At 41.2% G+C, this 10,162-nt stretch overlaps 1 protein-coding gene across 1 annotated transcript in view; it reads right to left on the bottom strand.

Moving 5' to 3' along the window:
* Positions 1–9,474, bottom strand: part of LOC134259088 (mitochondrial carrier homolog 1-like) — a 10,187-nt gene extending 713 nt beyond the window's left edge. Inside the window, exons 1-8 of the mRNA XM_062741686.1 lie at positions 9,385–9,474; positions 1,784–1,871; positions 1,483–1,589; positions 1,206–1,286; positions 1,028–1,085; positions 620–671; positions 303–362; positions 105–198 (exon numbers count right to left, since the gene is read on the bottom strand). Coding sequence (XP_062597670.1) covers positions 105–198; positions 303–362; positions 620–671; positions 1,028–1,085; positions 1,206–1,286; positions 1,483–1,589; positions 1,784–1,871; positions 9,385–9,468 — 624 coding nt within the window. The 5' untranslated portion in view covers positions 9,469–9,474. The remainder of the gene's footprint in view (positions 1–104; positions 199–302; positions 363–619; positions 672–1,027; positions 1,086–1,205; positions 1,287–1,482; positions 1,590–1,783; positions 1,872–9,384) is intronic.
* Positions 9,475–10,162: the final 688 nt, after the last annotated feature.

A 10,162-nucleotide genomic window follows, 5' to 3' on the forward strand; every position in this document is an offset into this window, starting at 1 on the left:
TATTGGCTTCTCCTATTAATACCTACCTTGTTGTCAGATAATTAATGATAAGATCTAACATGAAATTTATAAGATATAATAAAGGTTTCTATTTTTATTCCTACCTTGTCATCTATCAGATATTCATTGATGAGATCCGAGATGAAGTTTATAAGACATATTGTAATGGCTTCTCCTATTAACCTTGGTACAAGGCCACTAGAAAACAAAATGATACAAATGTATTTGAAATTATGGATTTGATTCATTTAGTTTTCATTTTCTACTTTTCACTGACATTTTACAGAAAGAGAAAAACTCACGCATAGAACCCGGAAAAGCCTTCTATTCTGTAGATTTCTGATATCGATGAAAATATGTTACTAAAAGTAAAAAAAAACTGATTTTAATCTGACTCCCGTTTATTTAGAACATCTCTTTACAAGATACATGATAATTTTCTCCTTATAATTCATCATTTCTATTGATAATAATTGTTTTGGTAGAGATGGCTTACATTTTATAATTCTAAATAATGAAATTCAGGGTAAACTTTCAAAACAAACTTAAATTTTAAAAAGATTCATGTCAATGTTGTAAACCTAATGATCTGTACTTAATAAAAATTAAAAGAAATTACTTGTGCATGGTTTCTTCTCCAATAAACTGAGCCATGGTTCTTATTGCAATAACTAAAAAAAAATCAAATCCATTATGTTTTGCTACGAAATTATTCTGTGATGACCAATTTCACTGACAACGCCACTTAAATCTGATCATGAGTTTTAACATCCTTGTTTACATTACTCTCTGTAGAAAAAATTTAACAAAATCTTTTCTGATAACAAATTAAGGTTATAGCAATGTTAAACCTCTGTTGACAGAGTAATAAAGAGATCAAGAAGTTTTTATATGACCTCAGATGTGCTAACTAAGGATTAACAATAAAATACATAACAATATTCTTGTACATGTAACTGTGTAGTATTAAACACAAATTTAAAATTAAGAATGACTCACCAAAACCTACAATTTGTTTTTTTCATACCTTGAAATGGATGACTACAGAAAATGGCAACACATTTAGCTGTCACTTCTCTTGATGTCTGAAATTAGATTATAATAATTTTTGTATGGCACATTAAAAATGACATACAGACAAGTAAATTATTTCATTTCTCATTAAAATCTAGTTGTAAAATTAATTGAACACTGTATCTTTTTACCTTAATTCCAAAATGTCTTAGAAATACGACAAGTTCCGAGCTTTTTTCCTCTTCCTCTATTGGAAACTGTTTCTTAAGTTCCTACAATCCACAAGTGTTATCATTTAGTCATCAGACTTAGGAATTTCAGTCTACATGTACCAAAATGTTTAACACAGGACATTTACAGTCAATTCAATATCTTACTACAGCTCAGCTGTTATAGCCAATTGTATAATTGCAGGCATATAAGTTTGGACATCAGTATCTCAAACACTGTATTCTCATAGTTAAATACCTCAGTCAGGGTGTGTGTGACATATGTCCGGACCAGACTCTCTGTTAACTGTGGCACTAATCCTCTCCACAAACCAAGGAAACCATCCCTCTTCTTGATGTGGCCAACTAAATGACGAAACAGAGACATCCTGTGATATACCTTTCATGTTCTACATGTAACTCACAGAGCAGTTGGCTAGATCAATCTTAAATAATGCTATATATCCGATAAACATTATTTAAAAGTGAAAAGGCATTGTGTGACAAATTATAAAATAAAAACATTCACATGATTAACTTGCTCTATCTATTTTACTTACTGTATTTGAAAATGTTTGGATAGTACCATCTCTCCTTGCGTGTTAGTAGTTCTTTGGATAAAGATGGAATCAAAGGTTCATGGCCGAGCTAGAAAAATGTTCTCAAGAATATATTTCAGAAATCTAAATATATATATAACTTTTATCATGTTTATAAGCTACATAAATGTTGTACCACATATATTCTTTATTTAAGGGTTGAAAAAAAGACTCAAAATTAACAATGTGAGAATGTAACTTTTAGACTAATGTAGTATCTGTGCGACTGTCCCGTGGTACGACATACTGTCTGTATTACGTCAGATGGCGGGATAGTCGCACTCCCTCTCTTCTACACCTGGATGCCGAGCAGACCTGACGTGTCTGGGACAGCAGCGGAACGGGAAGTCGACCCGGGCCAGAACCCACTGTGATTGTCTTTGTATATATTGCTGTACGTTAATAAATACTTGTAAAGATCACCCCCTAGACTGGATACTTTACTGGCGCCCAATTCGCGGGGCCCGGGACTCCCGTACTGCTGTCAGGTATTTTTAGGCATCGGTTTTAGCCGCCATTTTTGGTGCTGCTAGGTACGCGAGAGCACATGTTGATTTTTCATGTATTTTTCTTGAATCGACTTTTGGAATTGATTTGCAAATATTGTCAGTGATTTTATTTGATTATTTGTGACATTTTATTATGGATATGTCTGTAGAGGAGGCCGTGTCGGCTCTAGGCCTGGACACGCGCCCGGCTATCAATAGCGTCATGCAGTCAGACAGATTTAACCCTCCTGTTCCGTGCAGTGTGTATGGTTCTCCCGTGGAAGGGGTTTTTTCACCATATGTTTATAACGGGAGCGAACATATTGCATCCCGTCACACACCTTTTGCTCAGTCAATGTCAGGTCACATGGGAGGGGGGTTGCCCCTGGGGGGTCCCTCTATACCTATGCCCGGCCTGCATTCGGGCATCCCCTGTGGGGAGGGTAGTGTGTTACATGTTATATCAAGGAGAGAGTTCAGGTTTGCCCAGCCCCAATGTAGCTCACCAGGGATGATGACCAGTGATTCCCTGGAGTCCTCTTTAGGTAGCCTGTGTTGGTGTGGCTCACCTGGCAGCACTGTGAGTTGTAGCCCACCTAGGTATGAATACAGTGAGGTTCCCTTGAGTTTAGGTTTAGAACACCAGTATTCTGTAGGTCATGTGCTCTCAGCTGGTAGTCAGAATGTCCTCGTGGGAGACACAGCTAACCTGGGGGACATAGGAGTTAGACCAAGCTTTGGTGAGGGTATACCCCACTCGCTTGACCCCGCCCCTCCGCCACATACACTGTTTGCCAATCAACAGCCTGTGAGGCCTGCACAGCTCACTTCTGTGTATGATCTGAGGCCTGTTGACCCTTTAGTGCTCACCTGGAACCCTTTGTCTGTACAAACCCAGCCTAGACCCGCGGACTTTAGTGTGTCCTCTCTTCCTGGGGATGATTTGCAACCCCGGAGCTCAATGCCACACACTACCTCTGCCCGAGACTTGGTAAAAACTGGGGGTGGACATGCCCAACCCCCACTGCCCGATCACACCCAATCCCCATGGTACAGAGGTGAGGATGTTCAGACCTCACACCTAGGTATGACTATGCCCAGTGCATCACAGCATCATAGGGTCCCCATGTCATCGACTTGTAGTCCTGCCTATCTCGATACCCCAACCTGCCATTTTGGAAGGGAGGGGGAGAGGATAGCACATGTGCATGGTACAGCCAAGCTGGGACACTATGCTAGACAGCTTGTCCCGGCCCACCAGGATAGCAGCTTTAATATACCTGCACAAAACACCAATAGGGCAGCTGCTGGGAGTAAGCCCAGGTACAAGAACCTTAGGTACGATGGTAAGACCAGCTGGAAGGCATTTTTGCATAAGTTTGTGAGGTTGTCTCGTAGTCAGCTGTGGACTGAGGAGGAGCAGCATGACCAGTTCTGTTTTTCCCTAGAAGGGGCAGCAAGCGAGTATTATACCCTGCTGTTAGAAACCAGTAGCCAGCTCTGCCTAGGTGAGATCTTGCAGAGATTTGAGAAGCGTTTTGGCTCCTCTGCCCCCGATCTCACTCATCAACTAAACTTCCAGTCTGCCAGCCAGATCCTTGGGGAGTCACTTCATCAATGGGCCGACAGAGTCCTGACCTTGGCGACTCGAGCCTTCCCCAGTGTGCCTGATGTGCACACTCATGCTATACCTCGGCTATGCTATGGAGCTGAGGACAGAGATGCTGGTCTTTACGCACTTGATGGGCATCCCCGGACAGTGGAGGAAGCCGTGGAGCGCATGCAATACTATCAGCACTCCCGGCGTCACAGGCCTAAGCCGTCAAGGGAAGTAAGAAAGCTGGATTCTGCTCATGACCTAAAGCAGACTGATCCCAGGAGAGTAAATGTTGTTGCTGTGGAGGAGCTTGCAGCCCTCAGGAGCAGGATAGAAAATCTAGAGGAGTTGATAAGGCAGAGGGAAGCTGCCCCACTTCAGAAACATCAGAGGAGTGGTACCCCGTCACCCAGATGGACGGAGTGGGACCGGAAGCCTGCTGTATGTTTCAGGTGTGGAGAGGTGGGGCACTTCCGTAGAGATTGCCCCACCTGAGCTGCAGGGAAGACAGTGGCTACTGACGGGCAAAGGGGCGGGACCAGTATGGGAGGACTTCCTGTGGAGACGTTCCCTAGGTCGGATTCCAAGGAGTTGGGAATCAGTGTTCCCCGCTCCTGTGTGCAGCGACGGAAGAAGCGCAGCAGGCTGAAAGATCAAATTGGGATGCCACCATCACCAGAGCTTTGCTTGGCTGAGGAGGAAGTGGCCACCAGGGAAGAGGAAGTGGGGACTCCCCACTCCACTCTGGAGCCGTTTGGACCAGCCATGGTTGGTGATGAACCCCAAGACCTGGGGAGGATGGACCCATTTGGTGTTGATCTGATGTCACCTACAGGGATGGGTAATTCCTGGTCACCCGTGGCAGTGGGATTGAAGGAGCCCTCTATACCCACTGAGTGGTCATGCGGATCTAAAGGTTTTATGGTTGGCCTGTGCGTGCAAGGCATGGAGGTTACAGCAGTAGTGGATACAGGGGCTGAGGTCAGCGTGTTGTCGACTAGAGTGTATGATCAGCTGGAGCATAAGCCTCCAATCCTGGATTATGTGACCATGAGACAGGCCGGAGAAAATGCAGAGTTAGAAGGGTTTATTGCGGGGCCTGTCACTGTGTGTATTGGCCAGCAGGAGCACGAGATGGAACTCTATGTCGCCCCGTTGCAGGACTCGATGCTGCTAGGCATGGATTTTCTCCGTGCCCGGAAAGCCCAGTTAGACTTGGGGCAAAACACCCTTACTCTGGGGGATGAGGCCATAAAGGTGGTGTTCAGGAGGTCTGGTGGTATTCCAGAGGGAGTGACCTTGACAGGAGGCACACCAGTTGAGGCAGACAGGTGTATGTCTGTTCCCCGTGTAGTGAGGGATTTTGGCAGTGTGGTGCCAAGCCTGGAAGTAGAGATGGCGGAGGAGTTCCTTTTAGACTCAGTTATTGAGGATATCGGTGTTGAACCTCTATCCCCAGGACCAGCCCAACCATCTGTCAATAAGGCGGCCTATGGTCATGTTTCTTGGGGATTACCGAGTTGTGTGGACAGGGGCCCAACCCCAGAGGTAAACGTCACCAAGGACCATGTTGCAGAAATGGGGACAGCCCCGTATGATTCAGGCAGTCCCTGGTGGTCGTCTGATGATTCGACACCAGAGGAGAAAAGTACTTGTCGCTTGTACAGATCCAGGCGTGGGCGATGCCGGAGGGCAAGTTTGCCCTCCAGAGCCTGATGGTGTGAGTGTTGTCAGTTTTTGAGTTGTTAGTGGGCCTGGTGACCTTGGCCCACACGTTGAATGTTATACAGGAGTTGTTAGAGGTTTTCCGGGAATTATCCCGGGCATGCCATTTAGTAGGAATTGTGATTAGGACTCGTGTAAATCCTTGTGGTGGTTTAGACTGGAGCTTGCTCCGGCACTTGTTATTCTTGGGCAGTTAGCCCAGGAGGGTGTTTACAGCACCCTGACGTTGGAGATGGTTCCGGACCCTCTTTCCTGTGGTAGACTCTAGCCTTTCAAAGAAAACAGGGGGGAGTGTAGTATCTGTGCGACTGTCCCGTGGTACGACATACTGTCTGTATTACGTCAGATGGCGGGATAGTCGCACTCCCTCTCTTCTACACCTTGATGCCGAGCAGACCTGACGTGTCTGGGACAGCAGCGGAACGGGAAGTCGACCCGGGCCAGAACCCACTGTGATTGTCTTTGTATATATTGCTGTACGTTAATAAATACTTGTAAAGATCACCCCCTAGACTGGATACTTTACTAATATATAATAATTGAGCTATGGTGAAAGCAAGTAAGTTTGTGGGAAGGAGGTTGAATATAAAGGAACAAAGAAGCTATTACTGAGTGTGAAAAAAATGGGTAGTAAAACCCCAAAATTTCAAAACTGAAATTCTGGCTTTCACTAATTACTGAAAAATACCTGATTCTTGATCATGAAAATCACAATTGTAATCAAATTCAACACAATGTGTCTTTCATACATGCCAACTTTCCCGATTTAGGCGGGATCTTCCCGATTTTACCCTCTCATCCCGCTTTCCCGATCGTGAAAGAAAAATTGCCCTAATTTCCCGATTTGAAAAAATCACCAAAATTTCCAATTATAAAAGATTCCCTTAACCGCTGAATTTTGACAAGCGGGATATCAATGTCAAACTTGTTTATTCAATGCACTCAGGTAAGTTTCATTGTTTATTTAACAATTAATTAGCAGGAAATCACTTCACGCTTGATCGGCCGCAGTTGTCCAGATACGAGTACCTTATAGCTTGGGGCAATTAGGGGATTATCTTGTCAGTTTTAAGGGGTGTGCAAGGTGAAACACATAGATTAACGTGATAATTGTTAGTCATTTTATTGAAAACATAAATTTAAGAAAATGAAATTCTAATCGGAATCCAAAGAGATCGTTTTTTGAAAACGAAAGTAGAAAACTACAAAGCATAGCTGATTTTATCTACTTAAAATGAAAAATACTGTAAAGCTTGCCAGTTAAAATATTATAAAATTAAGATGAAACAATCAAGTGTATGTCAATTATAATTTCTTTTCCCTTCCTTCTCCCACAAGAAATATTTTCTAGGTACTAGTATGTGCATGACTTAAGGAAATATTCACATGGCACGATCAAGCCTGACAAATTTCATGACTGTAAAAAAAAAATTCTCCTTTGGATAGGTGGTATAAATTTCAGTAAATTTAATACCTTATTAGAATTTCTAATTCATTGAAATATAAATAAAAAATCTCAAAATTGTTTCCAGAAACAGGACTTTACAGTATCAAAACCTCATATATTTTTTATCCTTAAAAAAAAAAATGATTTAAAAGTTGTACAATTTTCAATTTTTCATTAAATTATGTGTCCTGGTACAAAAAAAATGTTTTTAATGAGAGAGACACTTATTTTAGCAAAGATATTTCAATTTGGAAAAAAAAGATTTTTTTAATTTAATTTTATTGTGTTAAATTAATCCTTTAGTTGTATTAATAAGTGATATCAAATATTATAAATTTAATAAAACATCATTTCATTATCATTTAATTTCACGACAAAATGGCGCGAATTTAGAGCTTTAAAAATTGTCGTCGCGCGCTAAATCCCCCATGGGAATTTTCAAAAGTTGGCATGTATGGTCTTTGCAAAGTATTAACACCAAATATTACTCTTTTCAATGATTATTAAGGATTGTCATTTTCCCAGTGACTGAAATGGGTAGTGAACCTGGTTTCTTGACAAATAATGTTATATAATTTTAGTAATGAGCAAAAACCCACTTTTCAATTTCAAAATTCCCGGCCCCGGTTTTACTACCCATTTTAGTCACACTAGCTATTACTCTTGCTTTGTACCCCCACATCTTGCAAAATTTTCCCTGTAGCAATCTTGCTTCCTCCTATCTGCACAACTGCAGAGTTTGGTTTTAGTCTTTGACCATAATGCTACAGAGTACAGATCCTACAATGAAAATAATGTGCAATTTATGGGGCAAGATTTTCTGAACAATTCTGCAGCTAGCTTCCTTTCCATGTAACCCTTGCATCCTCACTAGATTACTTTGTTGACGCAGATGTTTAAAAAGCCTATCACTGGCCCTGTATCACAGCACCAAATCATGAGGTTTTTCTGATCAGTCTGTGAAATGTGGAAAATAAATTTATGTGTAATGGTTTGGGCCGTGGATATCAGCCTGGATAGCTCAGTTGGTAGAGCACCTGACTGGAGATACAGGGGTCCCGGGTTCGATTCCCCGTACAGCAATACATTTTCTCCTTTCCTGTTACAGATTTGGTGCCGTTGACCACCCCTGGACTTGCAGGTGAAAGTCCTGCCAGGGGCAATAAGAACTTGGGTTATGTCTTCGAGACCATTTAAGGAGGGAGGAATGTAATGGTTTGGGCCGTGGATATCGGCCTGGATAGCTCAGTTGGTAGAGCACCTGACTGGAGATACAGGGGTCCCAGGTTCGATTCCCGGTCCAGCCATACATTTTCTCCTTTCCTGTTACATATGCATGACTAGTATCTTCTTCAATCTTGATTTTCTTTTTAAAAGTAAATTATCTAATGCGACTAAGATAACATCTTAAAATCTTATTGAAATGTTAATCAATCTCCATTAGTGGCATGAGAGGGTTGAGTCAATGGAAAGTATCCCTAAAGCTCCTTTGGCTTAGCATGCTTAGGCTATTTTCGGTGGATAATCCGATACATTTGGAATATTTTAGCCTGGATAAATACAAGAACATCATTTGCGCTGGTGCATTTGAGGATTTGTGTAACTTTTCTCAAATAAGTTGTTTTTTGACTTTGTTTACAAATCGTGTGCTACTTTCGATTCTTCCCTTGTGTATTTTTATATGTGAAGTAGAGAACAGAGTGGATAAGATGCCCCTGTGCAAAGACCCGGGTACTAGATAGAACTTTCTATCGTTAAAATGATATTGCCCTACGGACCCGGTTTAACGATAGAATGCGTTCCGTGTATTCGTAATGTAGCAAAAGAAACATGGGCGATAACTCGTACACACTATAACTCAGTGCATTTACTACGAACAATGTAGAGAGTTCTGAATGTAAACATGGCAGGTAAATTTGAAGCGAGAAAAAACGTTGAGAAAATTAATTGGATTTTCGTCTTTAGATGGATTATTTTCTGGGATAAAAGGCATAAGCAATCTCAAAAAGGTGTGTTTTGATTAATTTGGTAGTTATTTCCAGTGCAAATCCTTTTTATATTCTTCAAAATCGTTTCGGAGTGGATCTGCTCTGATTTGCTACATTGCAAGTATATGGGACGTATTCTAACTGTGGTGAGGGCTTGTACCGAGACACAGTTAGATCATTCTAACTACCCGGGTACATGTACCTGTGGAGAAAATTGGGGTATGAACCGTATGATTGAAATTTCTTGGATTAAATAGACGCTCCCATGTTGAAATTATGTACAGCGATTACTCAGTGCACATATTGTGAAATATTACCTGAATTAGCACTTTGGCGTAGCCCAAGGGGTGCGAAATTGTGGTGATGAAAGCTCCAGCGGCATACGAGATGACATTCGCCATTTTCGGTACTTATTAATTCGAATAGAAAGGATTCGTGTCAATAAACATGCGAGTCTGAAGAGCCATACTCTAGCTAAAAATATGCTTTGGTTTTATTCTTAAAATTTAAAATTAATTTTAAATGTCAATAAATTACTGTACGAACAAAATCCAATAAATTCTTGCAATTTATTTATGGTACAACTTAGTTCATATTCCTTTCAAAACGCAATGAAGATTCAAAAGTTAAAGCGTCAAAATCATGTCTTTCTCGAAACAAATTAAAAAACTTTTTACTTCAGCCTTAATCAGTAAGTATTGCGTTGATATTTTGCAAGAAAAATTGAGAGTGATAATTGAAAATAGTTATTCTGTGTATGCATTTCAAGAACTAGTCCTATCATCAACATTAATCATTTAGCTCGAATTACCTCCACAGTTTGATCACGTTTTATCAAATCTGCCTTGTTATACACTTACAGCAAATGTTGTCACCGGATGACCCCGTGTGTATATTGTAAATGCTTACTTTCTTGTCACTTACTGATGTTCATTGGCACATGACACCGTTAATGGTCACAAAATATTTGATACATAATTTTATTCACAACAAATGGGTTGGGCAGCAGGCATAGCCTATTTTAGCCGGTTCCATGTTCGTTCGCCCTAAAAATTGTTCGCCCGATTTCCCGTTCGCCCGTTTTCCCGTTCGCCC

Source organism: Saccostrea cucullata, unplaced genomic scaffold (genome assembly GCF_032062105.1).
Source record: "Saccostrea cucullata isolate Sc308-1 unplaced genomic scaffold, CSIRO_AGI_Scuc_v1 ctg13030, whole genome shotgun sequence".
NCBI classification, from domain to species: domain Eukaryota; kingdom Metazoa; phylum Mollusca; class Bivalvia; order Ostreida; family Ostreidae; genus Saccostrea; species Saccostrea cuccullata.